Source organism: Rhamphochromis sp. 'chilingali' (genome assembly GCF_963969265.1).
Source record: "Rhamphochromis sp. 'chilingali' genome assembly, chromosome: 15".
Taxonomy (NCBI): Eukaryota; Metazoa; Chordata; class Actinopteri; order Cichliformes; family Cichlidae; genus Rhamphochromis; species Rhamphochromis sp. 'chilingali'.
Window position 1 is genome coordinate 22,133,619 of NC_137942.1, and position 16,841 is coordinate 22,150,459.

At 40.3% G+C, this 16,841-nt stretch overlaps 1 protein-coding gene across 1 annotated transcript in view; it reads left to right on the top strand.

Moving 5' to 3' along the window:
• The window catches only part of grin2aa (glutamate receptor, ionotropic, N-methyl D-aspartate 2A, a), a 179,880-nt gene that overhangs the window by 148,873 nt on the left and 14,166 nt on the right, over positions 1-16,841 (top strand). Inside the window, exons 6-11 of the mRNA XM_080906362.1 lie at positions 922-1,124; positions 5,074-5,245; positions 6,663-6,816; positions 7,845-7,970; positions 8,300-8,529; positions 15,587-15,747. Coding sequence (XP_080762488.1) covers positions 922-1,124; positions 5,074-5,245; positions 6,663-6,816; positions 7,845-7,970; positions 8,300-8,529; positions 15,587-15,747 — 1,046 coding nt within the window. The remainder of the gene's footprint in view (positions 1-921; positions 1,125-5,073; positions 5,246-6,662; positions 6,817-7,844; positions 7,971-8,299; positions 8,530-15,586; positions 15,748-16,841) is intronic.

Genomic DNA, 16,841 nt, shown 5'->3' on the forward strand with positions numbered 1-16,841 from the left:
ATGGAAACACACGAGACGTCAGAAAGATTTCTTAGATGGAGGAAAAGAGTTAGAGCAGTGTTTTGCCATTTTCTGCCCCGATGCCTGTTGCTGTTTATGATATTCCACTCTGCCTTCCCTGACATAAACATGCATATATATATATATATATATATATATATATATATATATATATATATATATATATATATATATATATATATATGTATATATATATATATATATATATATATATATATATATATATGTATATATATGTATACTTTATGTACGAACACACACACACACACATAGATCTACAGAGAGATGTCAGTAGGTAAAGATAAAAATAGCCCATAGGGGAAACTGTGACATCACAGCTCTGAAAACTTTTTGAATTATCAACAGAGTCCCAACTGTCATACTGTCACACTAAATCTCTGTTTCTGTATGGGTTTGCATGCATAGCAATATCACTGTGTGCATTTTGTGATCCAACCCTGCAGGCCATGCATTTAATATGCCGTGCTTTACCTTACATTCAAACAGGCATTTACTGTGGCCAAAGAGCAACATACAGTATATGCTGGCTGCAGCTTTTCCACAAAATCCTTTGTTTTATTTTGTTTTTTCTCATTTCTGCTGTATGTTATTAGGAAAGTTAAGTATATAATGGTCACTAAATCGCAACTGCAATTTCTTCACTGCTTTCACTTCATTTGTACTTATAACCATCTCCAACAGAACAGCGTGATAGTTTAGACTCCCGGGAGGTAAATGTGAGGCCATGAGTGTGACCCAAACAACAATCAGTCTATTGACTTCCAGCCTACTCAGTAATTGAAAAGCAATACATTGTAGCCCATTGGAAATGTGCCAGGTGTTCTATTTTTAGCCACCAGTTATTATATCTTGTTTCCTACTTTCCTCTTCTCTCACCAGATGGGGAAACTGGACAATCGTAGTCTGACACTGAAGTACCCCGTGTGGCCACGTTTCAACTCCTTTGGTGACGCTGAGCTTGATGACAACCACCTGTCCATCGTCACCTTAGAGGAGAAACCCTTTGTCATTGTGGAGGACGTGGAAAGACTCACTGGTACCTGCATGAGGAACTCTGTGCCGTGTAGGAAGCATATCAAAGAGTAAGTGGGATATCTGTCCATCTATCATGCTGCAGTGTTAGCTAGATAGCTAAGTAAGCAAATGCAGTAAAGCTGCTTCACTGCGAATCACCAAATATTACTGGTGTAAAAATGTTTGATTAAATTTTGTTTTAACAGAATGAACAAACATCTGAAATGCAGTTATGTTCACAAATATCTGTACAAGGATACAGTTTGTGTAGTTTTTTGGATCTGTGACTTAGTTTGATTGTGTGTTTTTTTTAATTTGTTAAAGTTCAGATTTTATAACTAAAGAAAAACATTCTGCAGTCATTCACCTTAGTTGTCCTCCATAGTCGCCCAGGAGTATTGGTGTTGTTTCATTTTAAGAACTCTTATTAAGCATTCCAACAATCAGCTAACCAAAACGCAAGTTAAACACTTGGAATATCTACTTTAGCTGTCATGGAATAATGAGGGAACAGGCCTCACTTGGCAATGGAACTGCCTGTCAGTCAATTGTCCAATTATTTTTGAGCCTCTGGAAATAGGGCATTATGTATAAAAAATATCCCAAACAGTTAATGTACTGCTTTTGTTAAATCCCTTAAATCCCTTGAATGAAAGCAGAAAGTCTGCACTTCAGTCACGTCTTGATCTTTTGATTTAAAATCCACTATTTTGGTGCACAGAAGCAAAACTACACCAAAGAAATTAGTCATTGTCTTCAAATTTATGGTCCTAACTTACAAAATACAAAAAATTTGGGTCTCATCAACAAGTGGCCACTCTGAACATCTAGTTTTTGAGGTATGTTATACCTACAGTATATATCACACCTCAAAAAACTCGATACCTGCTCCTACTAGGGACACATCCATCATGCAAGTGTAAATGCAGCCGTAATAAGCAAAACAAGGAAATGAGAACGAGATACAGTATTACCGCCTATGTCAATGATATATATTCAAGTATATAAGAAAGTTAAAAGAAAATGCATCCATTAAAATCATCTAAACCTAAGGCACAAAAATGTAAGTGTGTGTTACAGCTAGTCTTAATCTAACAACGCGGTCCTGTAATGGCACACATGCTTATTATTGCAACACAATAAGCTGCACTTAAGTCATCTCACCCACTCTCTTCCTCCTTACCTTGTCTTGTGGAAAAGCACAACACAGTGAAATGGTCTGAAATACACTCTACTTGCAGTCTAACTGATTTACACGTAATGTTGTTGTATGAGAAGAAAAACTAAGGACCGCATAAAAGAAAGTTTCATAAGAGTGTATTGGATAATCAGAAGGTAATAAATTTACATCATCCGTATTTCATTTTCCACAGCGCCGTCTCTGCGCTCCTCTGTCAGTGCATGCTGTCTCGCTCTCCCCTTTCTCTCACGAACACGGAAAGCGATGCAGTGTGCAGGCTTTTCAGCAGCTTCTTTCCTCCTGAAAATGGAGGTGGCTGCTGAACTCAGCATTTTACTTCCTTCCATACCATTTCTTCCTTCTTCTTTTTTTTCACTAACGCCAAAATACCTCTAGCCCCTTGTTATATTATATTCCTGGAGCGCAAACACACACTGTGGGTGTATGTCACAGAGTGACTTGAGTGGTGCTGAATCAGCGTAATAATAAATGACGTCTGGATCACGTACATTTTCATGGATATTTATAATAGATATTCATTTTTTCCACATGGAAATACCAGAAAATGTTAGGAGATCAAGTCTGGGCATTTTTCAGAGTTGCCCTTTCTCACATGTAGCAATCAGCAATGTTCTTGTTGCTAAATACTGGATCAATTTGGGCAAAGGAAACAGATCTGCGATGTCACATGTCACACAGAGTCTAGAACAGTTCAGGGCTTTAATGTATGTGTGAAAAAAAAGGTCTACACACTTTGTGTCACTCGTTCAATGCGTAACGCATCTGTCTGCAGCTCTTTTTGCGTCACACAAACAGAGTTGATTAAGCGGCGATAGTTTTAGGGAAGTGGCTGACAGTGATTTACATCCAGAAAACACTGTGAAGTGGGGCGGAGAGCAAAGCATCTCCAAGGAGGAACACAAACACACATTTATGAGCTCGTACGCTCTCTGTGGCCACGTCCACTCACTCACAGGCCAATGCTGCTTTTCAGCCTCCCACAGCGCAATTCCCACTCAAGCATCCGAAGCGCCCATTTGGAGAAAGTGGGATAGATGGAGGGAAGGAGAGAGGCAGACCAGGAGTGGTGAACGGGGGTTGGATTGGGGTTGAAGGAGTACCCATGCATGCAGAACCAGAAATTCACCCATCCAGGCCTGGGTTAAGAGCAAGCCATACTTACACTAACGCTCTCATAGTCATACACAGACCCACACTTTCCTCCCTGGAGACCCCTCGGGCCCTGTAGTGTTTCTATATCAAGTTGGCCTGCCAAGTTCACAAACAGCCTCCATAACATCACATGCTCTTACTGCCTGATCTGTACAGTGGCCTGCCTAAATGGGAACGCCGTGTTCGTGAATGCAGCTAAGTTCTGGCCTATATGCTTACTCTGTCAGCTCCCACCATTCCCCACCAGCTGAATCTGCCAGAAACTTGGGTTATTTGTCCTTGTTTCGGCTAACATCAACCTGTTCCTTGTAGTTGCATTACATTTACCACAATTTCATTCTTACTTCAACATCACAAGAATATATTGCATATTGTGCTTAAAGCGGCCATGCTTGGAATAAAGACAAGAAATTTACATATCAAAGAGTACAGTGCAGCCGCTGCCTAGTGTGACCTCTTCTGTGGAGAAGACTAAGTTAATTAGCGCTTCTAAGCTCATACCACATTACCCACAGAACCTCAAGCCAGTATCTCTTTTTCTCCGTCCATCCACTCTGTGATTTTATTCCATTGCCACTGGTGTCCAAACTGTTGAGCTACTGTTGAAATGTGTGGATCAGGAAAGCAAAATAAAAAGTTACATTGCATTCGACAGAGCTGCAAATGCAATTAGGAAAAGACATTATTTTACACTAAAAAGGAGTCAAGCCCATTATTTTATTTCTTCTGTGATGGATTAAAGGTTGTTTAGTGTTTCAGTGTGGTGTTCAAAAGTTGCAGGTTTCATAGAATGACATTCATAACTGCTGACATATCGGCACTTGGCTCTTTTTTCCCCTTTCTTGTGTGAAACTGTTAGACTGTGAAAGTAAATGCCTTTCCAGTTCAAAGACAGGAAAGAATTCCACTTGGGGAGACATTTGTTTGACAGATCGATGGCGACTAGTGAGGGAGTTTGCGAAAAACTGGCAAATGTTATCTCTTTTTTCCTGGTGCTGCAGAATAACTTAAAAGTGACAAAGTTTCATCTCTGAAGGGTACTGCAGAGTCACAGCCTGATGCGCAGGGGTCCCCTCCTTACTTTCCGTCAAGTTTTTGCCCAGGTTGTTGTTACGCTAAAGGACGAGGTTATCGTCTTCTAATTAGCACACATCTAAAAGTTAAATGAGACTCCCAGGTGGCTCAAAGTTGATGTGCTCTTGTGTGTGAACTCTTCTGCTCTCAAATTCATATACACAGATGGTACAAGGCTTGCAGATGCAGCGCCATCAAAATTTCCTTCTCCAGAGAGGCGTTGGGAGAAAAGGGAGCATATTTTTCTAATCTTCAGTCATTCCTGAATAGATTGACCTGAACTTAAAGGTGAAAAAGACCCAGGGTGATATTTGTTCACTGGTGCAATCACAAATTTAACAAACATGATGGAAAAAATGAAGCAAACAATGTTCCTTTTGTTTTTTAATGAATGAATGAATGAGGGTTCCCTACCTAAACGTGGATGTAAAAATGGATTTGCAAGCTATGCAAAGAGCTGGTATTTGTTCTGTCAATGTTTACTTCAGTGTTCAATCATAGCGTTGATGCCATTTGTTTTTTTCCCACCGCTGACACCGAGCGAAAGACTAATCATCTGCTGATGGTCTTTGTGTTTTGTGCTTCTGCAGCAACACGACTGAGGCTGGTGGGACGTATATCAAGAAGTGCTGTAAAGGTTTCTGCATCGACATTCTGAAAAAGATAGCCAAGTATGTGAAGTTCACCTATGACCTGTACCTGGTTACCAATGGCAAGCATGGCAAGAAGATCAACAACGTCTGGAATGGGATGGTGGGAGAGGTAAAAAGAGCCTTTTTGTGTGTGTATATATAAGTGTGCCTGTGTTATTCAACTACCGTATTACTCATCTTGTTGGAAACTAAGATCATCACACATTGTGGAGATGTGCTTTGATGGAGCAGCACTTTGCTAATACAAAGTTTTCATTTCAGATGAAAACATGTATTAAGGTTAAAGTTCATCCTCGTTCTTCTAAGTGGGGTACCTGCTGACCCCACAGGTATACCTTTTATGATATCATACAGGTGTTTCATTCTTTTATTCCAAATTTCCTTTCAGTTACTTGTTGCATGTTGGATGTTGCAGATCATCAAACAAATTTCAATTAGACAAAGATAACCCGAGTAAATCCAAAAGGCAGATTGATGATTAATGATGATTTGAATGAAGTGAAAACAGCTATCCAAACCTACCTGGCCCTGTGTGAAAACGTAATTGGATCGATCTCCAGTTGGCGTGTCAACTTATTCTTGGGCAAGATACTGAGCCATGAGTTGCCCTGATGCATCCGTTGGCGTGTAACTGGTGTAAATAAAGTTCTTGAATCTCACATTTGCAAAAAATATCTTGCTGATCAGATGAACTTTTTTGAGTTTGAGTCCCGTTAAATCTAACACAACATTTAAACATGCAAGCCCCTGAACTAGCGATTCGCCAACAATGACCCCTATATGTGATCAGGAGGTAAATATTGCAGGGCAACAAATGTGTGAGCAACCAAACCTCAGAACTGATGCCCACTGGAAAGTTTGATCTTAAGTAATCTGTAATCAAAGGCAGATTTAACTAAAAAAGGTGACCAACAATTTAAAATGTGCTTTTTTTTAAAGCAGACTGTTAGAATGATCATTTAGTTTTTCCAATTTTTTTATGTTTCAAAATAAATTTAAATATCGCCAGAGCAAATGTTCACAGAGTGTAAAAAACAAAAACAAAAAACAACTGTTACTATAGCAACTCAGACCTGAAGACCCAAGTTCCAGAGTTAATTTTAAGACTATAAACTTTGCATTTTTTAATGCTTAATTAATTCATTTTATGGGTTGAATGTTATTTGTATTTGTTTTAATCCTATTTTGCACTACTGCTTACATATTGGCTACATTGATTAAATTTCAGTATGAGATTAAAAACTTTATTTATGTGCAATCAGTAATCTTTACATTCTTGTGCACAGATTTGTCAACATTTACTTTGGGTGGAAGAGACAACATGTAGTTAGCCTAATGAAGACATTTGTTCTACTCTGTGATAGCTATCGAGGGTGTACTCCACCTTTTGACCCTGTGACAGCTGGGGTGGAAATGGATCCAGATGGATGAACGGATGAGTAGATTGTAACTTTCTCTTCCTTTCTCCCCAATCATTCCTCTTATGTCCCTGCTCTCCTCCCTCCTCCTCCCCCTACCCTGAAAAGGTGGTCTATAAGAAAGCCGTCATGGCCGTCGGATCTCTGACGATCAATGAGGAGCGTTCTGAGGTCATCGATTTCTCCGTCCCGTTCGTGGAAACTGGGATCAGTGTCATGGTGTCCCGTAGCAATGGAACTGTGTCCCCATCAGCCTTCCTTGGTAATTGTCACCAAATAGCTGCTCTTCTCTTGTTAGACTGAGGAGAGAACAAGAAGAAAACCTGTCTTGTTTGCTTCTCTGGTTTGTGTTAGTATAGAACAGTGTTTGTTTTGAGTGTGTGTGTGTGTGTGTTCCCTCAGATACAGCACTGACAACATAATTCACTTCTGTTACACAGCTGTCAATACTTGCTCTTTCATCTGAGGGATTTAGCTGAATGCCCGCTTCCTGCCACAGCGACTCTCACTTACCTGAGAGGCACTTAACCGCAGGATTTTAACCTAAGAGACCACGGATATCCCCGTTATGGTTCCTCAGTCACGTTCATTTGATGCAGAGTGCTTTAACATTGACATCCACAACAGTTCGCGATGCCACTGACCCAATGCACACACAAGCTTACATGCAAATTGGCTGCAGGAATTTCCACGAAAAAGAGAAACTCTAACACACACAGCAAGGACGCACACGCAAGTACACATGCTGACATGCGTGGAAGCATGCAGTTAGTGGTGTGAAAATGGAAATTATAAGGGCTTAGCAGGAAAACCTCATAATGGCTGCTTGCCACTCTGCACATGCACACTCAAATGCACACATCCCGGTGTGCGGCCCTATGCCAGCAGTGCTCTCCCATACATTAGAGCAGAGTTTAATCTCTGCAGTAATGTTAAGGGCTCAGAGGGAGGACAGGAGTGCTGACACCAGGGCTTTCTATACTGTACCCCTTATTCCACAGCCAAATAGGAGGAACGCCAGTATATATGCAAGTGGTTTGGGGTAGGTGGGTGGGGTGAGATCTGTAGGGCTTCTGAACTTAGAACGGTCTGCTTGGACATGGAGTTCTTCCCTCAGTATGTGTGTGTGTGTGCATACGGTATTTCTGACCTGTTTATTCCTTCAGTTTGTGGAAAGACGAGGAGTGTGCAAATGATAAGAAAAAGTGACGGATAAGCTATAAAAAGTGCAGTATTAGCTAAGCATTAGCACGACCTCTGTTCTCTTGACTTTCTCTCTTTCTTTCACAGAGCCATTCAGTGCATCAGTGTGGGTGATGATGTTTGTGATGCTCCTGCTGGTGACTGCAATGGCTGTCTTCATGTTCGAATACATCAGTCCTCTTGGCTTCAACAGAAACTTGGCACAGGGAAAAGGTGAGTACGGACACTAAAGCTTAATTTAGACTTCTGCACTGATTCTAGCCTATGCCAACATTTATGCCTGTGTTGCTGTGGTGCTGCTGCGTGTAGTCACATTTCTAAGGAGGTACACGTCAAGTTATGCCGTAGGGTTTCAGGAGGGTTACAATATACCTACGACATAAATTTAACACAGAAGCACAAGTCCACTGCTCTAATATTGGGTAGTTTAAATTGCATGTCACTTGTTCTACAAATAGATTTTGAAATATTTGTTTTCTTTCTTTCTAATTTTATACCATCCATCTCGCTTTCCCACACACACTCTCTTTCCTCGTTTTCAGACCCTCACGGCCCTTCCTTCACCATGGGCAAGGCAGTGTGGTTGCTGTGGGGTCTGGTCTTCAACAACTCTGTGCCGGTGCAAAACCCAAAAGGAACCACCAGCAAGTTCATAGTGTCAGTATGGGCCTTCTTTGCTGTCATCTTCTTGGCCTCCTACACTGCCAACTTGGCCGCCTTCATGATTCAGGAGGAGTTTGTCGACCAAGTCACCGGGCTTTCAGACAACAAGGTAACGAAGAACGAATGAGGTAGTTTTATGATATGTTTTTTGCAGGCTTTCAGTTTTATATCATACAACAGGATTAGAAAATCATCATAGGATGAAGGGGAAAATGAAGCATAGTACCTGTTTTTGTTGCGTGTGGCACTACCGTTCCTCTCACAAAGTTCCAGTCACCTGAATTCAAATGTACAAGTTTTACCGTTTTAAATCCAGCTGGAAATTGTGTTCTGTTGCTCCAGAATGAATTAACATGGGCTCTGTTTTATGCACTCAGAATCAAAATGACATGCATATAGAAAAATGCAGCAACAAACAGAAAGACTGGGATATTAAAAAGTAAAGGTCAAGCCAAATGTAGTGAAACAGATTGGAGGGTTGGAGAAGGCTAGACAAAAGAGCAGAGTGCTTCCAAGGACAGAAATACAGATGTATTAGAGGCGATACTATCAAGAGAAGGCTGACATAGAGGGTTTTGACAACAAACAGACGGAGAGAGGGAGGGAGGGATGGTGTAAGAGGTACATCAATTGGCAGGAGAGAGACTGAGGACTAGCAAAAGGCCAAGACACACAAGATGGTACAAGACAACAGGCAGACAGATATGGGCCAGTTTGAAGGCTGAGGTAAGGGAAGAAAGGCATTAGGAGGGAGAAAATAGAATATGTGGAAAGACAGGGAGGGTTGGGAACGAAAGGAAACAGACAAGAAGGGCAAATGGCCGTTTAGACAGTTATGCTGAGAGAGGCTGGCCATCGAGCCAAATGCGACCGACAAAATGATGAAAAGCATTCCTCGTGCGGGGCCATGTTTTGTGTAGTTTACTTAAGGTGGGTTTAGACTGTTAGCAGGCACAAACAGATGCACTCTACTGTACCTATCAACCTGAGGGAAGGATGTAACACCACTAGTGTAAATTCTTATACTTTGGTACAACCATTTCCTTTAATATGCAGTTATAATCATTTTATATGATGAGGCAAACACATTTTTTTCTAAAAGTAACATTTTTTTCTTCCAAAAGTTGCAGGACCAAAATGCTTCACAAAAGTGCACACACATACACACAACACTCTGGTGCATCAGTGCTCAACGAGATGAAGTTTAAGATTGCATCACTGCCCTCAATGCATTTGGGAAATATAGGCATAGTTTCCAAAGCAGGCTTTTGCCGTTGTTAGTTACCATCCCTAAGTTTGGTGCTTTACCTTTAGCTTTCTGGCTAGCTTGCTGTAGCTGTGATAGCATACATTCCTGTTGAATATTAGTAATGGACAGCGGTGTGAATCAGATAGCTCCCCTTCGCAGTCTTGTTATATCAGTGCGTGTAGGTGTGGTTACAGCTAATATGTATTTAAGCTAATGATGATGACAGATCTTTAAAGGCAGCAAATAGTTTACTACCACTCAGTCTGAAATGTTAGTACTGATAGTAGTGATATATGTACAGGCTCATCTCTACCATATACTTATGGTGCTCACAAACTATGTGCAGTGGACAAGATTTTGCACTTTCTAATGAAAAGTGGCAGCAGTGTAGAATAGGCTGGGTATCGTCACTGATTTCTAGAATCGTTTTGATTTTTCTATCTATAAAAAGAAAGAAGATTTTCCTGGCCTGGGATTTTATAGCAGATGACCTTAAAAATATTCTGCAGTAGATCAAAAATGAAAGAAAACCATTAATCAACATATGAACATTACCTGATGCTGCTGAAGTGAAGCAGAGCAAAGTTACAGAGGTTTTATTAGAGACACAGCCAAGCGTTTTGCAATTTTGCATAATTTTAAAAAGTGAAAAGTTTAAATTTGTTCAGTATTGAACAGCAGAAATGAGGCTTTCTTTTCGGAAGTAATTAAAAGGAAAAAAACAGCGCTGTAAACAACGGCAGTCTTGTGCGTAAAAAGCAAGTGAATAATGCAGAAAACAGAGATTTTTAGATTGGAAACTGTTCTTGAAGTACAGAGACAGAGAGGTCTGCATGAAGTGTGATTTTATCGTGGTGGAAGCAAAACAGGAAAGGTCAGAGGGAATTCATGACGATGTTTATGTGAAGCAAAGTTTGGATCTTCTTTTGCTGCTGGTTCGGTCAATATTTTTGGAGAGAGATAAAAACCTGCAGCTTCAGAATCAGCTCAAAAAGGGCGTAAACACAAAGCGCAGACCCACAGAAACATCAGAATCAGCGAGCTGTCGGCTTTCAGCCCCGCCTGTGTCCGTGCCGTCGGGTGAGAAAAGCGACATCTCACTGATTCTGATCCGTCGGCGGGTCCACGCTTTGCTTTTACGTCTTTGTGCAGAATCCGTGTACCTGCTCTCATTTACTGTTTTAGGTGTTTGGTGGTTGTTGAAAGTTTGTGAGGTTTAACCTGAGATTCTGGCGTTTCGTGCAAAATACATTCATATTTAAAAATCGTTTCTGGATTTTATTGAGTCAATATCACGTTATCCAAGCTAGAATCGATTTTAATCGATAAATCAATAATCAAAACCCACCCCTAGTGTAGAAGCTAGTTTAACTAGTGATCGTTTTAGCGTCGCTGTTGGCATTGCTCAAAGATCATACTAAGTTACACAGGCATTATTTTACAGACTTTGTAGATTACATTTGGTGGATGTTTGTGCCAAATCTAGGAATAGAGAGCTTTAAGAATTGTATGCAAGTATAAATTTAAGTTGATTACATTAGTTACTAACAGAATTCTTAGAATGGTCTGTGAGACACCTGTGGGGAAGTACAATAGAACAAATTACTGGTAAATAAGTGTTTCTCCTAAAATTATACATTAACTGCACGACTGGTCGATCGCTGTGTCACATTGTTTTAATTTTAAATTCCTACTAACTGAAGCCTTCAAAAAAACGTTTTGTTTTTGTTTTTAAAAAAGTGTATTTTACATGTAACTTTCTTAAAGCTGCAGTATTTGTGCATTGGATCCATTTCAGTCAATGGTGACAGGAAGAGCTGTTTTTATTTGTTTTAATAATTGATGAAGAGAAAGCAATGGATGTTTACTGAGCTGTTAAACTTGTTCTCTAAGCAGCCTGCTTCATGCACAAGTGGAGAGCAGTCAGTTAACAGGTCTTTGGTGTTTTATGGTGCATGGGGATTTGTCTTTGCAAATCTGGCTGCTCTTTCTCTGCTTTTCGGTTTTGTTTCGGTTTCTCAGCATTATAAAATTGCTTTTTGTGAAGCCTACAGACTTCAAAGTTCAAATGTAAACAATCTGCTGCTGTTGTTGGAGCTGTAGTAGCTTTCAGCGGCATTATGATGAAAGAAATAACTAGGTTCTGGCACTTTCCACATGCATCTACTTAGAAGAGATTTAAAACATCTAAATAATGTTAAAAAAAAACAGTCACATATGAGCAAAACATGTAGATTTGTAGACATGCAGACAAATTCTGGGAAGCGATGGGACATGAAAATGTAGCGTGGAGACCCCCAATGACTCAGTCACTAAAAATAGGATGGCACAATACGACCACTTTTGATCGCATGGCAATTACAGAGGTCACCTGGTGGGAGGCAGCCTTCGTCCAAACATTGACTGTCTGACTGCAGTCACTTTCAGACAGACTAGTGAAGGTTTGCAAATAATTGCAGTCTAGTTCATAAATGAGTGCAACTCTTCTGCAATGTGCCTCACTCTACGTAAAAACAAGGTTGCACAGTGCCTGCTATAATTCAAACATTTTGTTTCAAATCTACGAGGTTCTGAGTAGACAACAAATGTAAGTTGTTAATGTAAATTTTTGTTTGACATGAATTTCTGTGGACATTGCAACAGATTTGTGATTTTTGCCAGTTTATCTCAGTTAATTGAAGTCATTCCATTTATTGGCATTTTGATGCACCAAAGTCGCTTTGAAGACTGGTGTGATCGCAGATCTGCTCTTCAACCATTTTAAAGGCAGCGAGGTTGCAAGTTCATTGCAAATAGTCTGAATAATTTTGTTCATGTCGTGATCTCCACTGTTTTATAGCATAATATTTACACACACAGAGAATAAAAAAACATAGTAAGACATGTATCCGTCTGCATGCCAAATATCCTCGGGCAAGATACTAACCCCAAGTTGCTCTCCAATACATCCATCAGAGTGTGAATGTCTCCGACTGTTCGGCAGGAACCACTTAAGCATAGAAAATTGTGAATGAGTGAAGGAAGCATGCTGCATAAACTCCTTTGAGTGCTCAGGTAAAGTAACAAACCGTTATACAAGAACCAGTCAGTTTATAGTGATTAGGAGATGGACGGGAAAGCAGAAGCAGAACAGACCAAAGAAGACCTGCAGGACAAAATAGAAGAAAATAAAGGAGTAGGGTGAGTTAATAAACATGGCAAAAGCAATGAGATCGATCAAGGTTTCATGATAACCACAGACATTTGTAAGCAATATATTTATATGTTGCACAGAGTTACTATAATTTTATTGTGTTTTATTTTATTTGTTTTTATTCCATTTAGCTTGCGTAGGTTTGTAGGTTTGCTCCTTTCTGTGGTTTGTGGAGTCAACTGATACTCACATTGCCATCCAGTGTCTGTAAACATGTAACCTGTGCCTTGTTTAAGGTGAAAGTTTTTACCTATTTAATAAAACATATTCCAATTATAGTTATGTAACGTACATGGACATAATGTGTAGACTCTCAGTTTTCATTTGAGAGTATCCACATTCAAATTGGATGAAGGGTTTAAGAGTTTTAGCTCATGTGACATCCTTTTTTTTAAATGAGCAAAAGTAATTGGACAATTGACTCGAAGGCTGTTTCATGGGCAGGTGTGGGCAATTCTTTCATTATGTCATTACCAATTCAACAGATAAAAGGAAGATTTTGCTGTGAACAGACAATATGTGGTTAAAGGAGGTCTCCATGCAGGTGAAACAAGCCATCACTAAGCTGCAAAAACAGAAAATAAAACATCTGAAATGAAGAGATTGTGTTAAAAAAAATGCTTTACTTCCTCACATTTTTATACAGTCTTTTTGTTCAACCCACTGAATTAAAGCTTAAAGTTTGCACTTCAACTGCACCAGAGTTGTTTCTTTTAAAATTCATTGTGGAACAGAAAACAAATATTAGAAAAAAAAGGTCTCTGTCCAAAAATTTATGGACCTGACTGTATATGTTCACAGTTTTATTACAGATTATTTAAGGCTTTTGATGTTGGCGTTTGACATTGAGCTTAGTTAATAAGAATAATTTGTGTGATACCTTTACATATCACTTTGATTTTAATACCTATTATTAGCACCTATACACCCTACATGCACTTACAGTACATAAGGAGAAAAGTGTTCTCAGGCTGCTGAGAGAAATTTCTCCTCTGGGTTTTGAGTCTTTTACCCAGGTAACTGGATTTTGTCCTGTGAGAAACCTTCATATTTTAATTAGATTAGTGATTATTACAGTCATTACACACATTACCAGATTTAGGCCAGATGACTCACTTCACTCAAAGCTCACCTCTTACTGATGCTCTCCTTTCCCCATGGCATTGTATTGAAATGCAGTTTAATGTGCAGGGTTTGCGCAACCCTGCATATATTTGATCCAAACTGTGATCTCTTTCTAAAGCTAATCAAACAGATTTTGGCAGCTAACCTGCAAGTAAAAGTATACTGCTGTATCAAGGAAAAGACGCTAAAGTACATCTTATGGATAATTTGGTAAGACCTGGAGGTTTCTGACAGCATGGCAGTATTTGAAAGTTGAGAATACGTGCTTTTTTAAAATAGTCTTTGGAAACCCTGCATCAGAAAATCGTCCGGAAATCTTGCCAGAAAGCCTTGACGGACAACAATCCCCACGATCTGGTTGTGGCTATGTTGCAGGACGGTGAGTTCTTTTATCTACACCTATCTTAGCCTCAAATCCTCTCCTGCCTCCGCTCCTTCATTTTGTCGTCAGCTCTGCATTAAGCTTTCGTTAGCAGCAGCTGGTGCAGTTCTTAAAAGCCCTTCACTGGTAATTATCAAGCAAGAGAAGAGTGCTTTTCAAGTCTGAATCCCAACCCGCCACTCCACCACACCCCAACCAGCCCCTGTCACCCCCCTCTCACTCCTCCTGGGACATTTACCCTCTCCTGACCTAAAAGCTTCTATTTAACCTTAAGAAAGGCACAAATGAAGAAAAGATGAAGAAGGAGAAGTAAACAATAGCAAGGACTGTGGGAGGAGAGAATGTCTCCTAAGGGCTGTTGCTTGTCATGCTGACAAACACACTGTGTGACATCTCCACTAACATATGAATGCGCACTCGTATGCACAGCGCAGTTTGACTTGTCGACACGCGCTCACGCTCACCCTGACCTGATTACACAGCAGAGACACATATATGTGCCGTCAGATGCAGCATGTATAAACGCTTAGAAATATGCTCAAATATATTATGCAGATTCGTTTTTGATGCAAGCAAACAGTGCATCGTTTTTGCAAACAATCAAGCAGATGAGTTTTGTGTATGTTGAACAGACAGAGAAAACAACAGGAATGCTAATAATCTGCTAATGAAATCCTCCAGTAGCAGCCTACAAGTGAAGTCAATCATGTGTTGTATGAATACGTTAAAGCAAAGTAAAGTAAGCCTGTAAGCGTTTGAGATGACATGCAGTGTTATGTTTCTGAGAACCGCTTTAATAATATGGACTGAAACCGTCGGCGCACAAACTAGCACAGCATGTGGTTAGAGTGAGGCTCATAAATACACACTTGTAATTGATAGGGTTTGTCTGCTTCTGGCACCGAGGGCAGATTGTTACCACAGTGCTGGAGGGTTGGTTTTTACCTCAGCTACAAGCACGCTTGGACAAAACTCTTGACCTGTACTCTGATACACTGATTATACCTGAGAGGGGGTTTGTGGAGGAGGCAGAGAGAAATGATGGGAGAATTTAAAAAGAAAAGAAAATCAGCGAGTGGATGGGAAACTACGGCACCAGTGGTTCCTTCAGTAAGGGTTGCTCTTGAAGTGTTGTGGGGTTTTTTTTTTAGAAATTCAAATGAAGATGTGTAACCTCAGCTTTTCCTTTTCCTTCTCCATTGTTCTTCTCATCACAGTTTCAGAACCCATATGCTTACTCGCCTCCGTTCCGCTTTGGGACCGTTCCAAATGGTTCCACTGAAAGAAACATCAGGAAGAACTATCCCGCCATGCACCAGTATATGGTGAAGTATCACCAAACTGGAGTCCAGGATGCACTCGTCAGCCTCAAAACGGGGTAAAGAGACACTTTGTGTGCATGGGTTTTTGTGAGTTTGTTGGTAAGTGCACTTTTACATCATTCATATGTGTGTAGTTTTTTGTGAAAACCTAGGCCTGTGAAGTGTACTTCTTTCATGCCTGAATGTATCCACGCTTGTGTGTGTGTGTGTGTCTGTGGTGACAGGTCCTGTGAGACTGTGGATGAATGGGCTTCCTCATTGGGAACAGCAAGGGTTATTTTTAGCGCTGGACTCTATAGTGGGACTGATAGTGTGTAAAGGGGGTGAGGAGTGGGGCGGTTATCAGTCTAACCAAGGAGAGATCTAAAGAGTGTGTGGATGAAAAAATAAAGGTAAAGATGGGGGGAAAGAAAAGTGAGGACCAGAGTCAAGAGGAAGAGGGTAAGAGTTGAAACCCAAGTGCCAAATGTTTAATTGCAGAAAATGAAGCACAAATGGGCCAAGAGACTAGAGAATAAGAACATAGAGAGTGCACTGGAAAAGAAAAGTGAGGCAAGGAGAGGATAAAGAAGGGCAGAGAAAAGGGACAGGAAAGGAAGTATGGCGCATCAAGGATAAGAGAGACGGGAGGGAAAATGAGAACGTTAAATGACAATCGGTCGTTGAGATGACAAGAGGATATTTTTAATTGGTCACTGGCAATGGGGTGGGATCCAATTAGAGGTTCTATAGCTCAGACAACAGGCTGCCCCCAGGGAGAAATTAAATAGAGAAACAATAGATCCTCTCAGCTCCTTATCTTCCATCCACAAGTTACAGTATAAGAAAGCTGGATGTAAACACAGCATCTATGGTACTGTTAGGCACTCTGGCTTCTGTTGTTTTATTCACATGCAACATATATACATGTGTTGAAGTAAACTAATGCTTTGTGCACAACAGCTTATAAGTATACAAAAAAACAAGCTTATCTGTGTATCTGTGGACTCCACCTGCTGAAGGTGTCTGCAGTCAGTAATGCAGTCATTGATATTTCGGCTCTGTGGCATAAGCAGTTGAGCAGCACTGCACCATTCAGCTATTTGGGGCTCGATGGCTGGATTAACTGTGATCACACATAATGCTGAGAGGCTTTACACACAAAGACACA